The sequence below is a fragment of the Ochotona princeps genome, chromosome 6 (genome assembly GCF_030435755.1).
Source record: "Ochotona princeps isolate mOchPri1 chromosome 6, mOchPri1.hap1, whole genome shotgun sequence".
NCBI lineage: Eukaryota > Metazoa > Chordata > Mammalia > Lagomorpha > Ochotonidae > Ochotona > Ochotona princeps.
This window is the reverse complement of record NC_080837.1, coordinates 37,450,582-37,470,480: the sequence shown is the minus strand read 5'-3', so window position 1 is coordinate 37,470,480 and position 19,899 is coordinate 37,450,582. Positions and strand designations below refer to the sequence as shown.

General features: G+C 43.4%; 1 protein-coding gene across 1 annotated transcript in view; it reads left to right on the top strand.

Annotated features, from left to right (window-relative positions):
- The window catches only part of RAD51 (RAD51 recombinase), a 33,861-nt gene that overhangs the window by 11,583 nt on the left and 2,379 nt on the right, over positions 1 to 19,899 (top strand). Inside the window, exons 4-7 of the mRNA XM_058666079.1 lie at positions 9,087 to 9,204; positions 12,128 to 12,219; positions 16,105 to 16,199; positions 19,468 to 19,581. Coding sequence (XP_058522062.1) covers positions 9,087 to 9,204; positions 12,128 to 12,219; positions 16,105 to 16,199; positions 19,468 to 19,581 — 419 coding nt within the window. The remainder of the gene's footprint in view (positions 1 to 9,086; positions 9,205 to 12,127; positions 12,220 to 16,104; positions 16,200 to 19,467; positions 19,582 to 19,899) is intronic.

Sequence of the window (19,899 nt, the reverse complement as noted above, 5' to 3'; positions counted from 1 at the left end):
CACAAACATTTGTGACAGACGTGTGATTTTTGCTTGTTTTCATCCATTTATTTTTTACTTGAGAAACTGAGATAAAGCTCCTGTCTGTTGATGTATCCCCAAGTACCCACTGGGGTTGGGGCTGGGCTGGGCTCAAGCCAGGAACTGAACCTAGGTCTCCCGTGGGGGCAGCAATGCAGTGCACATCAGCATTGCTGCTGCCGCCCAGGATCTGCATGGGATCAAGGCAGCCAAGAACCAAAGCTGGGCACTCTAATGCTGGCGCTGGTATCTTAACCAAGCCTAAGCTAAATTCCTGCTGAATTCATTCCCCAAATGCCTAAAGCAGTGAGGACTGGATCAGGGCTGAAGCTAGTAACCTGGAACTACAAATGCAGCTCTTCCACATGAGTGGCACAAACCTAATTACTATGACCTCAGATAGAAGCTAGAGCTGGGATCCAGAGGTGGGAATTGAACCCACGTACTTAGATGTGGAATTGAGGCCACCTTAAACATTAAGCTAAATGCTCACACTGTAATTTTTGCTTTTTAGCATGCGCATATTAGAAAATTTTTATTTATTATTTTTTAAAAGATTTATTTATTTTTTTATCAAAGTCAGATATACAGAGAGGAGAAGAGACAGAGAGGAGGATCTTCCGTCCCATGGTTCACTCCCCAAGTGACCACAACGGCTGGAGCTGAGCCAGTCTGAAGCCAGGAGCCAAGAACCTCTTCCAGGTCTCCCACGTGGGTGCAGGGTCCCAAGGCTTTGGGCCATCCTCGACTGCTTTCCCAGGCCACAGGCAGGGAGCTGGATGGGAAGTGGAGCTGCCAGGATTAGAACCGGTGCCCATATGGGATTCCGGGGTGTTCAAAGCGAGGACTTTAGCCGCTACGCTGTCGTGCCGGTCCTGCATACTAGAAAATTTATGTAAAGATAGTACATGGGAGAAATATAGTAAGATATTAGCATTGTTTTCGAATGATAAGAATATGAGCAGTTTTTATTTTTGCTGTAGTTTTCTAAAGTTTCTGTGTTTCTATTTTATTTGAGAGGCAGAGAGAGACAAAGATCAAGAGACAGATCTGTCCTCTGACATGCACCCCAAATGCCCACAATAGTTGAGACTGGATCACACCAATCTTGGGTCTGGAAATTCAGTCCGGGTTTCCCACAGGTGTGGCAGGGACCCAACTACTTGGGCCATCATCAGTTGTCTCCTAAGGTGCACATCAACATATTTTTAAATGCTTATTTATTTTAATTTGAAAATCAGAGTTGGAGAGGAGAGACATGGAGATCTATCTGCTGGTTCAATCCCCGAATGGCTGAACTGGCCAGAGCTCGGCTGGTCCAAACCCAGTAGCCTTGACCTTCCGGGTCTCCCATGTGGGTCCAGGGGCAGAGGCACTTGAGCCATCTTCCACTGCTTTCCTAGGCATGTTAGTAGGGATTGTTGCTTGCATATGGATATCCTATATTGTTTAGGCTTCCTTTTATCTACCATAGGCAAGATTTCAACAGTGAAGGGGTTTTAAAGATTTATTTTTTTAGCGATTTATTTTTATTGCAAAGTCAGATATACAGAGAGGAGGGGAGGCAGAGAGGAAGATCTTCTGTCCGATGATACACTCCCCAAGTGACCACAAAGCCGATCCGGAGCCAGGAACTTCTTTTGGGTCTCCCAAACAGGTGCAGGGTCACAAGGTTTTGGGCCGTCCTTGACTGCTTTCCCAGGCCACAAACAGGGAGCTGGATGGGAAGTGGGGCTGCTGAGATTAGAACCGGCACCCATATGGGATTCCGGCGTGTTCAAGCCAAGGACTTTAGCCACTAGGCCATGCCGCCGGGCCCAGAAAGGTTGTGATTTTAAATTATATGCTTATTTTTTTTTTTAAGATTTATTTTTATTACAAACTCAGATATACAGAGAGGAGGAGAGACAGAGAGGAAGATCTTCCGTCCGATGATTCACTCCCCAAGTGAGCCGCAACGGCCGGTGCACGCCGATCTGAAGCCGGGAACCAGGAACCTCTTCCAGGTCTCCCACGCGGGTGCAGAGTCCCAATGCATTGGGCTGTCCTCGACTGCTTTCCCAGGCCACAAGCAGGGAGCTGGATGGGAAGTGGAGCTGCCGGGATTAGAACCGGTGCCCATATGGGATCCCGGGGCTTTCAAGGCAAGGACTTTAGCCGCTAGGCCACGCCGCCGGGCCCAGAAAGGTTGTGATTTTAAATTATATGCTTATTTTTAACTAGCAGTAATTTTACTGCTGTAACTAAATATGAGGGAATGATTTAATAATCTTTTTTGTTACAAATTTTGTACAATCTGTATGGAGGTTCAGGTTCATTCGTTCATGCTGATTTCACTGTATTTGGATAAATTCTCAGGGGTGGGATGGCTGGCTTATATGACAGATCTATTTTGAAATGTTTTGATTTGCAGATGACAGACACTCTAAATGGGGTAATGTGAAACCTCATTGTGGTTTTCATTTGCATTTCTCTAATGACTAGTGATCCTGAGCATTTTTTCATGTCTGTTGGCCATTTAAAATTCATCACACAATCCACATTTTCTTTCTAAATTCAAGTTATGGGCATAGTGTGTAGCCTAATGGCTAAAGTCTTCACCTTGCACACACCAGGATCCCATGGGGCACCAGTTCTGGTCCCAGTGACCCCGCTTCCCATCCAGCTCCCTGCTTGTGGCCTGGCAAAGCAGTCGAGGATGGCCCAAAGCCTTGGGACCCTGCACCCATGTGTGAGACCTGGAAGAGCTCCTGGCTTTGGGTCCGCTCAGCTCCAGCCGTTGTCGTCACTTGGAGAGTGAATCATCGGACAGGGGATATTTGTCTCTCCTCCTCTCTCTATATATATATGACTTTGCAATAAAAATAAATCTTTTTTAAAAAGATTGTTTATGTCCTTTGCCAATTTAAAAAAAAAAAGATTTATTTATTTTTATTGGAAAGTTAGATTTACAGAGAAGGAAAGACAGAAAAATCATCTGTCCACTGGTTCACTCCCAATGGATATAACGGCCAGAGCTGACCCAATCCAAAGCCAGGAGCTTCTCCCGAGTCTTCTATACAAGGGCAGAGTCTCAAGGCTTTGGGCCGTCCTCTACTGATTTCCCAGGCCACAAGCAAGGAGCTGGAAGGGGAGTGGAGAAACCAGGATATGAACTGGTGTCCTTATGGATTCTAATGCATGCAAGGCAAGGACTTTGGCCACTAGGCTACTGTACCAGTCCCCCAATAGTGTTTTACTAGTTCTTTAGTTCTCCTGTGGAGAGAATTAGTTCTTTGAAAGTTTGTTAGCGTTCAACACTGGGGGCCAGTACAATGGCTCATCTAACTGATCCTGTACCTCCAAACGCCAGGAACCCATATGGCACTAGTTCGTGTCCCAGCTGCTCCAATTCCCATCCAGCTCCCTGCTTGTGACCTGGGAAAGCAGTAGAGGACGGCCCAAAGCCTTGGGACCCTGTACTGGCATGAGGGACCCAGAAGAATCTCCTAGCTCATGGCTTTGGACTGGCTCAGCTAAGGCTGTTGCAGCTACTTGGGGAGTGAACCAGCAGATGGAAGATTGTTCTCTCCTTCTTTCTGTAAATCTTCTGGTCCAATAAAAATAAATCTCTTAAGAACAAATTCAACAGTGAAGCCATCTGTGTGGTCTAAGCTTTTCTTTGTTCCGAGGGTATTTTATTACTGATTCAGTCTCAGTGTTAGTTCCTGGTCTATTTAGGTTATCTATGTCATCTTAACTCAATTTAAGTATATTGTATATGTCCACAAATCTGTCCATTTCTTCTAAGTCTGTTGGCATAGAGCTGCTTGTATTAATTCCTGGTGATTCTTTTTATATCTGTGCTATTATATTTTCCCGATTTGTGTCTTTCCCCTCTCCTTTTTTTTTTTTTTGTAACTGCACTAATGGTATATCAGTTTTGTTTATATTTGTTTAAAAGTCTGCTGTTCAATTAACTGATCTTATGTATATTGTTTCAATTGTGATTATTTTCTGTATTATTTCATTCTACTAATTTTAGTTTTGACTTGTTTTTGCAATTCTTGAGATATATCAGTAAGTCATTTATTTGATGCCTTTCTGATTTTTTTTATTATGGGTTCTAACTGCTATCAAATTCCCTCTTAACTCTGCTTTTACTGTATCCCATAAGTTTTTTTTTTTAAGATTTATTTATTTTTATTACAAAGTCAGATATACAGAGAAGAAGATATTCCGTCTGATGGTTCACTCTCCAAGTGAGTGCAACGGCAAGCAGGGAGCTGGATGGGAAGTGGAGCTGCCGGGATTAGAACCGGCGCCCATATGGGATCCCGGTGTGTTCAAGGCGAGGACTTTAGCCACTAGGCCACGCTGCCGGGCCCTCCCTTAAGTTTTTATATGTTGTGCTGTCATGTTGTTTACAGGAATATATATATATATATATTTTTTGCTTTCTCTTGTGACCCACTGTTCAGCAATGCATTGTTTAGTTCCATATTTTTACCTGTTTTCTCATTTCTTGAGTTGATTTCAGGGTTTTATGGCCGAGCTTGCAATTTGTCCTAGAATAGGTTCCATGAAGAGATGAAAATGTGTGTTCTGCATCTGTGGCATGAAATCTTTTATAGATATCATTATGTCCATTTGAGTTCGTAGAATAGACTAACTGCCATTTATTTCTTTGTTGGTTTTTGGTCTAGTCGATTTGTCCAAGGATGAAATCCTTCATTATTATTGTATTGGAGTCTATATCTCCTCTAAGATTTGTTAACAATTGTTTTAAAGGCCCGGCTCTGCCCCAGCCCGCGAGGTCTTCAACAGAGACCTGGGGAGAGAACCAACGATTGGGGGGGACAGGAGACACAAAGAATGGGAGCAAGACATGAAGTCTGATCAAGCTCCAAAAACTTTATTTTTTCAGGCAGTATTTAAGCAGCAGGTAAGGGTCGGGGTGGGGGAGTTTTACAACAGGATGTGGGCCAGGGAGGACGGAGGTCACCATGACAATCCTTGTCTTGGGGGAACAATTACAGGTGAAAGGTTACCAGGAAACTAGGTGAAGGATAACTGGATTTTGCATTCCAAGACCATTACAGAATGAGGAAATAGCAAAATGGAGTCATTCCTGCTGTTCGGCAGTTCTCTGGTCCCTGGCACGGCTCTGTAGCCTAGTGGCTGGAGTCCTCGCTTTACATGCACAGTTCATATCCTGGCTGCTCCACTTCCCTTCCAGGTTCCTACCTATGTTCTGGGAGAGCATTCGAGGAAGGTCCAAAGCCTTGGGTCCTTGCATCCTCATTGGAGACCAGAAGAAGCTTCTGGCTTTGATTGGCTCAGCTCTGACAGTTGCGGCCACTTGGCGAGTGAATAAGTGGATGGAAGATCTTTGTCTCTGTCTTTCCTCCTCTCTGTATATCTGCCTTTCCAATGAAAATAAACAAATCCTTAAAAATCTGTTTTAAGTAGCCCAGTGCCCTGGCATTGGTGGATATAGATTTGCTACAATCAGTACTTTTGAATTGATTCCTTGATCATTATGTAGTACTCTTCATTTCTTTCTTTTTTAAGATTTTATTTTTATTGGAAAGTCAGATTTACAGAAAGCAGTAAAGACAGAGAAAGATCTTCTATCCACTGATTCACTCCCCAAAGTGGCCACAACAGCTAGAGCTGAGCCATTCAGCAGCCAAGAGCCAAGAGATTCTTCCAGGTCTTCCCACACAGGTGCAGGGTCCCAAGAACTTGACCCATTCTGGACTGCTTTCCCAGGCTACAAGCAGGGCACTGGATGGGAAACGGGGCAGCCCATACAAACCGGTGCCCATATGGGATCCTGGCACATGCAAGGCGAGGATTTAGCCATTAGGCTATCACACTGGGTCTCCTCCTTTAATAGTTTTTATGTTGAAGTTTATTTTGTGTTTTATTGTGTGTCTACATCTGCTTATTTTTCTTTTCCGTTGGTATGGAATGTGTTTCACTTTCAGTCAGTGTGTATCTTTGCTGGTGAAGTACGTTTCTAGTAGGCAGTGAATAGATGGGTTTTATTTTTTCTAATTCATTCAGCCTGGTGCTTTTTTTGAAAAGCTTGAGACATTTGCATTCAAGATTATTGAAATACAATGACTTGGTTCTACTGTTTTTCCTTTAATACTCTTATTGCTTGCTTTGGATTTCTGCTGTATTTTTTTAAGATATATAATATATTATCATATATTATATATATTATTAAGATATATATCTTATATATATTAGAATCTCTTGGCATATATATATATATTAGTGGAAAGGCGGATTTGCAGAGAGGAGAGACAAAGATCTTCTATCTGGTTCTTTTTCCAAGTGACTACAATGGCTGGAGCTGAGCCAACCTAAGGTCAGGATCAGGAACTTCTGGTTCTCCCACATTAGCGCAGGGTTCTAACAACTTGAACCACCCTCCACTGCTTTCCCAGGCCACAAGCAAGGGACTAGATGGGAAATGGAGCAGCTGGGATACAAAGTAGCACCCGTATGGGATTCTGGTGCTTGCAAGGGGAGGATTAGCCAATCAAGCCATTGTGCAGGGCCCTCCTTTGTGTTTGTACTAGAATACTCTACCTTCACATTCTTTCGCTATACTGATTATTCTCTGTTTCTGTGCATAGCACATCCTTCAGCATCTTCATGAGGCTGAGTGGGTAGCAGCACATTCTTTCAACTTCTGTTTGTTTACAAAGACATTTATTTCATCTACATGTTTAAATGAGAGCTTTGCTGAATGCAATGTTCAGCAAGAAATTAACAGTTCCTTTCTCTATGACTTGGACTGTCTCTCTCCAGTCCCTCCAGGCCTGGAGGGATTCTGATGAGGAATCAGCTGTTAATCTAACTGGGAATCCTCTGAGGATCACCTGGCATTTCTCTCTTGTACATTTTAGAATCTGTGGAAAGTTTGTGCTGTGGTGAAGGTTGTTTCTGATCATGCGATGTCCTGGGATGTCCCTTTTCTTCGCATTTCTTCTGTCATTTCACTGAATAAACCTTCTGATGCATTCACTCTTTCCACACCTTCAAGAACTCCTAAGATGCGGATGTTGGTTACTTGATAATGTCCCATATATCTTGAATTGTATTTTGAGTTTTTCTAATTTTTTCTTACTGTTTTATGTCAGGCTGAGATAACGCCAGGGTTTGCCCTCTGTCTCAGCTATCTCTTCTACTTCCCCAAGCAGGTTGTTGAGGCTTCCACTGTGTTTTCTGTTTGGCATTTTGAATTCTTCATTTCCAGTATTTCTGTTTCAACTCATCAGAATAACAATCTCTTTGCAAGTTTCATCCATAATTTAATCTTAAAGATTTGTTTCTGTCCTTTTCATTAATCCTGTGATCATTGTTTTCCATTCATTTTAAGGCATTTTCACATTCTAAAACTCAATAATTGTGTATCTTTTTGGAGTTCTAATGTTTTCTTTGTTGTTTCTTACATTTTTGCTTTTATTTTGGCATCTATTTCCTTCTCTGATCGTTTTTGCCTTTAAACTATGGCTCTGTGGCTTGGCATGTATTCAGTGTGTGGCCAGGTGCTGTGCTGCTGTGGCCAGTGTCCAACAGGGAGGTGGGAGGCTAGGGTGATACCCAAGTGGTGCATGGTAGAGCTCCTTGTTTGTGGACAAAAGGGGGTGTGGTCACAACTGTAACCTAACACTGCCAGAATCCTGCTGCAGGATACCTTGGGCAATCTAAGATCTCTCAGTATTTAATGTCAGACACATTGAATGTTCAGAGATCCAGTGCCTGTCACAGAACTCCCATGTTTTTTTTTTTCTTTTAAGATTTGTTTTTTATTGGAAAGTCAAATATACAGAGAGAAGAGACAGAGAGGAAGATCTTCTGTCCATTGACTCACTCATCAAGTGGCTGCAATAGTCAGAGCTGTACTGATCCGAAGCCTCTTCCGGGTCTCCAACACGGGTGCAGGGTCCCAAGGCTCTGGGCCATCCTCGACTGCTTTCCCAGGCCACAGCAGGGAGCTGGATGGGAAGCAGGGTAGCCAGGGTATGAACAGGCACCTATATGGAATACCCACACGTGCAAGGCGAGACCTGTAGCCACTAGGCTACTGCGCCAGGCCCGGGATTTTTGTTTGATATTTGCTGTTGTTGTTGTTTTTAAGATTGATTTACTTTGGAAACAGCACCATCGTGTAGTAGGCTTACCTTCAGCCTAGAGCACTGGCATCTGTTATGGGCACCATATTCCCAAGCACATTAGCAGGGAACTGGATTGCAGGTGGCACAGCTGGGACTCAAACCAGCACCCTAATGAGATGCAAGTCAGTGTAGAGGCCCTGATTTGTTTATTTAGCACCCATTATTCTCAAGGTTACTTTTTATTTTATGCACTTAGTCCTTTGGTAGGTATGTAGTTATACAATTTGCTTATTTTTAGCAGGAAATAATTATAAACTTATATTTTCGTGTGATACACTGGGATTTGGGATGTTTTCTTTTTTTTTTTTTTAAGATTTATTTTTTTTTACTACAAAGTCAGATATACAGAGAGGAGAGACAGAGAGGAAGATCTTCCGTCCGATGATTCACTCCCCAAGTGAGCCGCAACAGCCGGTGCTGTTGCAATCCAAAGCCGGGAACCAGGAGCCTATTCCGGGTCTCCGACATGGGTGCAGGGTCCCAAAGCATTGGGCCATCCTTGACTGCTTTCCCAGGGCCACAAGCAGGGAGCTGGATGGGAAGTGGAGCTGCCGGGATTAGAACCGGCGCCCATATGGGATCCCGGCACGTTCAAGGCAAGGACTTTAGCCACTAGGCCACGCCGCCGGGCCCTCGTTCTTGTTTTATTAATAAAGATTGCACATCCCTAAAAGAAAATCCAAAACCAAAATGCTCCATACCTTCTTGAATGTTAATCTGACATTGAAAAGGTTTGAATTTTGGAACATTTCAGGTTTTTGGATTAGGGATGCTCAACCAGTGAAGTCTGCAGATATTCCAAAATCTGAAACACTTCTTATCCCAGGCATTTCACATGAGGAATATCAAACCTGTGTTTTATTGACATAACATTTTTATTTTTCTCAGGCTGAGGCAGCTAAATTAGTTCCAATGGGTTTCACTACTGCAACTGAATTCCACCAAAGACGATCGGAGATTATACAGATTACCACTGGCTCCAAAGAGCTGGACAAACTGCTTCAAGGTATGTTAATTCCTTATCATGCATTGTGAATGTCAGCTATAAATGTGTGTAGGTCACAGAACCAAACTAACATATTTGAGTCAGAGATTCAGGATAGGCAGGAGTAGCAGGGAACAAAGTATCCACAGTGAAGTCAGTAGTAAGATTATGCAGGCGGCACCTTACTTATGAAATCCACTTATTTTTAATCTCTATTTAATGTTGTATTCAGAGTAAGTTCCTCTACCTAAGGAAATAACTATAATGGTAACTACTATAAGGTTAAAACAATGTGTGAATTACAGTATTCTGTCTGAATACTATTGTGTATTACATAATAATTTTTAGGACTCTGAGGAAAACTATAGTTTTTGAAATTTCGAAAGCATTACTGACCTAATTGTTATAAAGTTAGTTTTGGTTCCTGATGCATTCACATTTTCTCCACCTTCAGGGTATAAAACAGTATGGGCTTATGAATCAATTTTGAGCGTTAGAGGCTGACAGTGTGGCAACACAGGTTAAATTACTGCCTGTGGGCCCGGCGGCGTGGCCTAGCGGCCAAAGTCCTCGCCTTGAAAGCCCCGGGATCCCATATGGGCGCCGGTTCTGATCCCGGCAGCTGCACTTCCCATCCAGCTCCCTGCTTGTGGCCTGGGAAAGCAGCCAAGGACGGCCCAAAGCTTTGGGACCCTGCACCCACGTGGGAGACCCGGAAGAGGTTCCTGGTCCCGGCATCGGATTGGCGTGTACTGGCCCGTTGTGGCTCACTTGGGGAGTGAATCTGTCTCTCCTCCTCTCTGTATATCCAACTTTCCAATAATTTAAAAAAAAAAAAAAATTACTGCCTGTGTTGCCAGCATCCTACATTCTAGTGCTGGTTCAAGTCCCAGCTATTGTACATCCAGTCCAACTCCACGTTAGTGTGCCTAGAATGATGGCAAAGAGTGGCCCAACTGCTTGGGTCCTTGCCTCCCATGTGGGAAATCCAAATGGATTCCAGACTCCTGGCTTCAGCCTGGCCCACCCTAACTATTGGCATTTGGGAAGGGAGCTAGTGACCAGAAATCTGCTTGTCTATCTGTCCCTCTCCATCACTCTACTATTCAGATAAGTTAAATAAAGTCTCTTTTTCAGAAGATTTATTTCAGTCAGAGTGACAGGGTGAAGCAGAGTAAAGAGAAAGATCTTTCTTATTCTGGTTCATGGCCACAACAGCCAGGATTGAGTAGGCTGAAGCCAGGATCTGGGGCTTTGAGTCTCATGTGGGTATGCGGGCCATTTTCTGCTACTTTTCCTGGCACATTAGCAGGGAGCTGGGTGAGAAGTGAAGCAACTGTGGCTTTGCCACAATGCCCATTCCTGTAAGTCTTTTAAAAAATAACGTTAGGGCTCGGCAGCGTGGCCTAGTGGCTAAGGTCCTCACCTTGATCCCATATGGCTGCTGGTTCTAATCCCAGCAGCTCCACTTCCTCTCTATCTCTCCTCCTCTCAGTATATCTGACTTTGTAATAAAAATAAAATAGATCTTTAAAAAATAATAACAATAATGTTAACCCTCCTTTTGTTCCTCCTTTGACCACTTACTATTTTTAACTTTTCAATGGCTGCTTACTGGCTTGTGATGGTATTAGTTTTTCAATACTACTGCAAAGTACCTGAGGTATGCAAGAAAAAAATTTCACCCCAGTTTTTGGAGGTTCAATCTAAAGATGAAATGGGTTTATTGGTTTGGCATCTTGAGGGCAGCAGCTGGCAACAGTAAAGCGTACGTGGAAGAATCGTATGAAGAACCAGAAGAAGAGTGGGTGGCCGGGCCCTTGGGCTCCTTTATAAGAAAGAGAAAGAAGGGCTTGGCACCGTGGCCTAGTGGCTAAAGTCTTCACTTTGAATGTGCTTGGATCCCATGTGGGCGCTGGTTCTAATCCCAGTGGTCCCGCTTCCCATCCAGCTCCCTGCTTGTGGCCTGGGAAAGCAGTCGAGGACAGCCCAAAGCCTTGGGACCCTGCACCTGAGCGAGAGATCCAGAAGAGGCTCCTGGCTTTGGATTGGTTCAGCTCCAGCCATTGCAGTCACTTGGGGAGTGTATCATCAGATGGAAGATCTTCCTCTCTGTCTCTCTTCCTCTCTCTATGTATCTGACTTTGCAATAAAAAATAAATACATCTTTAAAAAGAGAGAGAGATAGGCTTCTTTCATCTGCTGCTTTACTCTCCAGGCAGGTCTGGGCCAGCCAAAGGGAAACATCTGGAATGGGAATTTTGGCTCTCTCACATGGGAAGGGAGGACCCAAGTACTTGACTCATCACCTGCTAACTTGCACGGTGCTTGTAAGCAAGAATCCAAGCTGGGACCTGACACAGGCACTCGGATTCAGGATTCTGTCAGCAAGCATCTCAGTCGCCATAGCACAGGCCTATTACCTTCCCAGGGAACAATCTCCCCGTGACCTATGACTTCCACTTATGACTTTGGAGTTTCAGTATCAGTAGGAGTGGAAGGTCAAAATCCTATTCAAACTTTAGCAGTGCAGTTCTATACACTGGTTGTGGTGCTAGTTATATGAAGCCGCAAATAGGATAGAATGGCATAGAACTATATATATTTATCAAATGAGTGTGTAACTAGAGAAATGCTAATAATCCCTGGGTTATGCCAATTTCAGTGTTCAAGTAACACTGCTCTACTGTAGTCAGGCAAGATGTTAATATGGGGGAAACTAGATGAGGAATGTGCAAAGGGAATTGTCCTATACATTTCTCTGTAGCTTTCTATAAATTGTAATTATTTCAAAATAAGATTTTAGAAAATTATTGCTTGTTAGAAAGTTCACTTCTGAATTTTATATGCATCTTGCTGATAAATTCTAAGAACATTGCTGTTATTTCAGTTTCTATGTTGTTTGTGTTGCATTATGAGATTTTTTTTCTTACTGCTGTTTTAGGTGGAATTGAGACTGGATCCATCACTGAGATGTTTGGAGAATTTCGAACTGGGAAGACCCAAATTTGTCACACGCTGGCTGTTACATGCCAGGTGAGCTGCTGAGGGCCCTGACTAAGCAAACCAGCTAGAACTAGCTGATTCTTGTTTGTAACCCTGTTAGGATGTACATGAAATTATTAATAAACTCCTGCTGTAGAATTCTTCCACATCATAGAACCTTCAAGATCATTCACTTCAAATATGCCTTACCATATAATGGAAATCTCTGGCCTTTAACTGCTTTCTTCTTTAGTCTAGGTTTTGACTCATCATGAAAGTCAATTCTAGGTCCTGTGCTGTGGCACAGTGAGTTAAGCCCAGCATCCCATATGGGTAGTAGCAAAGTCGTCTCCACTGTTCCGCTTCATATCCAGCTTCCTGGCAATGTACCTGGGAAAACTGCAGAGAGAGCTGAACTGCTAGAGCCCCTGACCCACATTGGTAGTCCTGGAAGAAGCTACTGACTTTAGCCTGGCTCAGCCCTGGCCATTACAGCCATTTGGGGAATAAACCAGCCAATGGAAGACCAGTTCCCCCCACCCCTTTTTTTTTGTAACTCTGCCTTCCAAATAAATAAGATAAAAGCTTTAAAAAATACTTCGTAAGGGACTGAAGATACCGTAATTCACATACCTTCTTGGAGAGATGCCAACCTGAGATAAACTCTTTCTTTAGTGCCCACACTCAAAAATCTAACCAAAATGACTAACTTCACTTTAAACTCAAGATAAGACTTTAGATTGACATTCAGTACAACCTAGAAAATCTGTGGAGTATCTCTATATAGGTATGTATTCCTACTCAGAACTGTCTCATATTTTATTCTTCCTCCTCAAACCTTCATGCTACTTTTCACTTATCAGCCAGTGACCTAAGCTGCTTGTCACATCAAATATATATATATTCCATCTGCATTTATACCCATGTACTCTTATCTTAGGTTATGATGAAGGAATTAATCTCTTTTCCTTTCATTGGCTTATTCTATCAGTGTAATCTGGTGTTGTACTTCTGAAGCCAAGAACTTAACCTGAGTCTTTTATGAATGAAAATTTCTCCTTTTATTTTACATTTTATTATTGTTAATTAAAAATATGTGTGTGTGTGTGTGTGTGTGTGTATTTATTTGATTTATTTCAAAGAGAAGGAGATATCTTCGATCTGCTGATTCATTCCCCAAATGACCCAGGCTGAAGCCAGGTCGCCCATGGTAGTGCAGGGTCCTGAACACAGAGCCATGCTCTGCTGCTTTCCAGGCACCAGGATCTAGATTGGAAGTGGAAACCAAGTGGGATGTCGGCAGAGTGCCTGTGCCACAATGCTGACCTCTATCTCCTGGTTTTATTTTTATCTTTTACCTTTTCATTTGTTTTAGTGTTTCATTTGATAAATTTTTTTTAAGATTTATTTTTATTTAAAAGGCTGATTTACAGAGAAAAAAGAGATTCAGGGAGAGGTGTTCCATCCTTTGGTTCACTCCCCAGATGGCCCCAGTAACCAGAGCTAAGCCAGGAGCTTCTTCTGACTCTTCCATGTGGGTACAGGGGCCCAACGATTTACCCTCTTCTGCTGCTTTTTCCAGGCCGTAATTATAAAGCTGGAGCGGAAGCAGACCAGCAGGATATGAACTGGTGCTTATAAGGAATGCAGCATTGTGGGCGGAGGATTCACATGCATCCTGCACCATCATGCTGCACCACCCTCTTTCTTGTTGGTAGACTAAAATGTTGCCATGTGGGTAGTGATATAGCCAAATTAGGATTTCATTATCAAGTAGTCCTAAACAATCACTGCTTCCTCATTTAAAAAAAAAAAATTGGAGAAAGTGTGTGGAGGGCTGGGGTTGGGAGCAGAGGGAAAGAAGCGCAAGGAAACTTTGGGGATAATAAGGGAGGAGGCATTGAGGCAAAGTGGAGATAAGCCGTAGCTATTACCGGGGCACCATGGGCAATGCGATGACTACAGGAAAATGGGTTGTTCCTAATAGGAATCCGACATGGGTCATTTAACAGGAAATGTGATCTTTTTGAATAAAAACATGTTTCCCATGTTGTTTTGACAGGGATTTGTGTGGAGTAAATATTTAGAATGTAGTACTCACCATCCATAGTCGGCATGGCAACTCTGCAAATCACTGACTACAGTTACACACACAGAACATTCCCTAGCCTGGGAATGTTTATTAAGTAGTTAGTGCCTTTCAGCAATAAACTAAAAGCAGTTCTACTCAGATAAACATAACCTTTCTATACTTGATCTTAGCCCAAAAGCCAATAAGTGATTAAACACAGTCTTTCTATTAAAATAATAAGTAATTTGCAGGTGACTGAATAATAGATAATTGATTTTTTTCTGGGAAAATAATTTTTAATTCGTTAAAAATGTAAGACCTTGTTTTTTTACCATTCTAAGCTGGAACAACCGGTTGCTCCTTAGCCCTAAGTATTATCTGCTCTCATTGTGCAGATTTTACCAAGTTAATACAGTAAAATTCCCACTATATGTCAGGAGTTCTAATGGGTTAAATATAACTAAGAGGAATGGGCACTGCTGAGTGCACACTAAGGGACACTGTTAGAATACAAAGGTTTACATTTACTCAGTGTGCTAGAGCAATTTTAAAATTCAGAGACAATGTACATTAAGTTCTACTTTTTCTTTAAAAAGAATAATTTTTTTTAAGATTTATTTATTTTTATTTGAAAGTCAGATACACAGAGAGGAGGAGAAACAGAGAGGAAGATCTTCTATCCAATGGTTCACTCCCCAAGCAGTTGCAACAACTGGAGCTGAGCCAACTCAGAGCCAAGAGCCAGGAACCTCCTCTGGGTCTCCCACGCAGGTGGAAGGTCCCAAGGCTTTGGGCCATCCTCGACTGCTTTCCCAGGCCACAAGCAGGGAGCTGGATGGGAAGTGGAGCCGTCGGGATTAGAACCGCCGTCCATATGAGGTCCCAACTTGTTCAAGGCAAGGACTTTAACCGCTACGCTGTTGTGCCAGACCCTAAAAAGAATATTTTTTTAGAAAAATAATTTTTTTTGTTGTTTTGGCTCTGCAGCGTGGCCTAGTGGCTAAGGTCCTCGCCTTGATCCCATATGGCTGCTGGTTCTAATCCCGGCAGCTCCACTTCCTTTCTATCTCTCCTCCTCTCAGTATACCTGACTTTGTAATAAAAATAAAATAAATCTTTAAAAAATAATAATAATAATTTTTTTGAGGGATTGGTGCGATGGATCTGTGGCTAAATCCTCACCTTGCACACTCCGGGATCCCACATGGCTGCCAATTCATGTCCCAGCTGCTCACCTTCCCCTTCAGCTCCCTGCTTGTGGCCTGGGAAAGCATAAGAGGATGGTCCAAAGCCTTGGAACCCTGCACCCTCAAGGGAGACCTGGAGGAGGTTCCTGGCTCCTAGACTTGGAAGCTTCTTCCAGGTCTCCCTCATGGGTTCAGGGTCCAAGGTTTGGGACCATTTGCTGCTGCTTTCAAGGCCATCAGCAGGGAGCTGGCTCAGAAGCAGAGCAGCTGGGACTCAAACGAGTGCCCATATAGGATGCTGATACCACAGATCAAGGCTTAGCCTACTGCACCACAGCACAGCTCTTTTCGATTCAAGCCAAGATAAGTGACTTTTCAACTGTTCATCCTCTTCAGTCTTATACTGACACGCAGTTATAGAATGCTGTCACATACCTTGGACAATATTTCTAACAATCTGACAAGACAGTAATTAGCTTTGTGTTCTGTGAGACAAGAGGAGTTTTGTATTTGCTTCCAGCTGTATTTCTGTCAGAAGGGAATAGCTCCTAACAATTTTTTTAAGTTTAACTTTTTCCCCCTTAATCATATTAAAGGTGGAAGAACTTAGCTTCCAAAAAACTTGGTCAGCTATATCAGAATACAGTGTTCATTTCCACTATTCTTTTTGTTCTCTAGCTTCCCATTGACCGGGGTGGAGGTGAAGGAAAGGCCATGTACATTGATACCGAAGGTACCTTTAGGCCAGAACGGCTGCTAGCCGTGGCAGAGAGGTAGGTTATTAAATGATGTGGCAATACGTTGTCACTCTAGCAATTCCCTGGGTTACTCTCCTAACGCTTGTCTCTTCTGTTACTCCACATCGCAGAGTTACATGAGGGGCCTTCAGAAAACACACACAGGGCCGGTGCGGTGGCACTGTAAGCTGGTCCTTGGTCCTTCACCTACCATGCCGACATCACATATTGGTGCCAATCCAAGGCCCAACTGCTCCACTGGCGATTCAGCTCTCTAACTTATAGCCTGGGCGAGTAGTGGAGAATAGCCCAAAGCCTCAGACCCCTCACCCGTATGGGAGGCTGGTAAGGAGCTGTTGGCTTTGGGTCAGCTCAGCTCTGACTGTTGTGGCCATCTGGGGAATGAGTAGATGGAGGACCTCTTGCTCTCCTTCTCTATAAAATTTACCTTTCAAATAAAAAGAATCGTTTAAAAAAATTCAGGAAATTTTTATTCCATTTGGTTTAAACTTTTTGAAATACCTTTGTATATTTCATTGCATTTTTTAGAAATGTGAGAAGTTAAAGTTATAGAAGAAAATCTGTGTCCCCTTTAGACAGCAAAGTTTTGTGTCTTATTTTGCTTTTATCTGAAAGGCAGAGTTGCAGAGAGAAGGAGAGACAGAGAATAAAAAGTCTGTCTGCTGGTTCACTCCCCAAGGTGCTACAGTGGCCAGCGCTGAGCCAGTCTGAACCCAGGAGCTTCTTCCCCATCTCCCATGCGGGTGCCAGGGTTCAAGGACTTGCACTATCCTCCACTGTTGTTTTTCCCCAGGTCCATATCGGCGAGCTCAACCAAGATTGAAAAGCTAGGATTTTAACCAGCACCAAAACAGGATGCTGTATTGCAGGCAACCCCTTTAGGTAACATTAGTGTGCAAACGTTACTTACATTAGAGAGATGATACATCACTCTTGGTGGGAAAAAGCTGTAGTCGGCAACATTTATTTAGAATTTACTAGTTATATACTAGGCAGGTAGAAAGGCTCATTCTTTGTCCTGAAGGATTTGTAATGAGTAAAAGTAGTTCAGATTTCAAAGATTTTTTTTTTTTAAGAATTACTGATTTTTTTTTTTTTAATTTCAAAGGCAGATTTTACAAAGAAAGGAAATAGAAAAAGGTCTTCTATCCACTGGTTCATTCCCTAAATGGGTGCAATGGCCACAGCTGAGCTGATCCAGAGCCAGGAGCCAGGCACTTCTTGTGGGTCTCCCACGTGGATCCAGAGGCCAAAGGAGACGCGCCGTCCCTTCAAAGCAGTTCTTCACAAGCACCCTAGCAAGGTCCAGTGGTGTTTGGCAGTACAGAAGAGGGAGACACACATCTATTTGAGAGGCACAAACTTTTTGTTTTTAAGATTTATTTAGGGCCCAGTGGTGATGGCCTAGTGGCTAAAGTCCTCGCCCTGAACACCCCGGGATCCCAAATGGGCGCCGGTTCTAATCCTGGAGGCTCCACTTCCCATCCAGCTCTCTGCTTGAGGCCTGGGAAAGCAGTCAAAGATGGCCCAAAGCTTTGGGACCCTGCACCCATGTGGGAGACCCAGAGGAGGTTCCTGGCTCCTGGCTCAGATCGGCACAGCACCAGCCATTGCGGTCACTTGAGGAGTGAATCATCAGACGGAAGATCTTCCTCTCTGTCTCTCCTTCTGTTTATCTGACTTTCCAACAAAAATAAATAAATCTTTAAAACAAAAAGATTTAGGGCCCGGCGGTGTGGCCTAGAGGCTAAAAGTCCTTGCCTTGAACGCCCCGGGATCCCATATGGGCGCCGGTTCTAATCCCGGCAGCTCCACTTCCCATCCAGCTCCCTGCTTGTGGCCTGGGAAAGCAGTCGAGGACGGCCCAAAGCTTTGGGACCCTGCACCCGCGTGGGAGACCCGGAAGAGGTTCCAGGTTCCTGGCATCGGATCAGCGCGTACCGGCCCGTTGCGGCTCACTTGGGGAGTGAAACATCGGATGGAAGATCTTCCTCTCTGTCTCTCCTCCTCTCTGTATATCGGCTTTCCAATAATAATAAAATCTTTAAAAAAAAAAAAAGATTTATTTATTTTGATTGGAAAGTCAGATAAACAGGGAAGAAGAAAGACAAGAGGAAGATCTTCTGTGGTGATTTACTCCCCAAGGTGATGCATGTACTGAGTTACCCCATGGGCACCAGTTTGTTTCCTGGCTGCTCCACTTCCTTTCCAACTCCCTGCTTGTGGCCTGGGAAAGCAGTCGAGGGCAACCCAGAGCCTTGGGACCCTGTACCCACGTGGGAGACCTGCAGGAAGCTCCTGGCTCCTGGCTTCGGATTGGCTCAGCTCCAGCCGTTACAGTCACCTGGGGAGTGAATCATTGGAGAGTAGATCTTCCTCTCTTTCCTCCTCTTTCTATATCTGACTTTGCAATAAAAAAAAAAAAAATGAATCTTTTAAAAAAAAGGTTTTTTTTATTGGAAAGTCAGAGAGACAGAGAGGAAGACATACCATCTGCTTTTTCGCTCCCCGAGTTACCGCAATGGTCAGAGCTGAGCCTATCCAAAGCCAGGAGCTTCTTCTGGGTCTCCCACATGGGTGCAGGGTCCCAAGGTTTTGGGCCATCCTCTGCTGCTTTCCCAAACCATAAGCAGGGAGCTGGATGGGAAGTGGAGCAGCCAGGATACAAACTGGTGGCCATTTGGTAACCCAGCGCATGCAAGGTGAGGACTTAAGCCACTAGGCTAACATGCTGGGCTCTGGTTTGTCTATTTTAAATACAACTGTAGCAGATTGAGGCATAAGATGAATTTTATTCTGGTGTCATTTAATCTCACATTCTATATAATCCTACCACTCAAGTAACAAGGAAAGCTTGCAAAGGATGTTTACTTTCTTGATTTCTTACTGCTTGCTGTTTTTATAGATTTTATTCCTTGATTTACTAAACTGAGTGATTGTTTTTTTGTTAATGTTTGAATTCAGTCATTGTTGTCTTGGAATTTTCCTGTAGTATATTGTATCCTTATTAGGGACATTTTCATTCTAGCTTAGGACTCCTAAGAGGACAGATGTAACTTATGTACTGAAATCTTGTCAGGCAGGTCTACTCCAAAGCAGTCGCCACTGTTACCTTTCTCTGTAGTTCTCTAAACTTCCCGAGACACCAGAAGTCAGATTCTGTGGCCTTGAAACCTCTGTCCTTACCCCTGCCTCCTTCAGCATCCCAGTCGTTGACGTGCTAGAGAGGAATTCCTCATCTGAGTTCATATATAGCATGAAAGTGTTCTCTTGTCTCTTCTAGGTATGGCCTGTCTGGCAGTGATGTTCTAGATAATGTGGCATATGCACGAGGGTTCAACACAGACCACCAGACGCAGCTCCTTTATCAAGCATCAGCCATGATGGCAGAGTCCAGGTTTGTGCTCTAGGAAATACCAAAGATGTTCCCAGAGACCTTTCCCTGATCTCGTACAGACTGGCCAAATTACTAGCAGCTTATGAGTTTTAGTTCTTACTTTGATACCCATAATTTGTGGTTTAAGTTAAATATTAAAAGTAAAGCCACATATCTGTTAATGATGCAACAGATTAAACTGCAGCCTAGGACTCCAGCATTCCCTATTAGAATGACAGTTCAAGTCCTAGCTACTCTACTTCCAACTCCCTGCTCTGTGTCTGGGAAAGCAGAGGAGGATAGCTTAAATACTTAGGGCCAATGTATGTGTCATTGCCT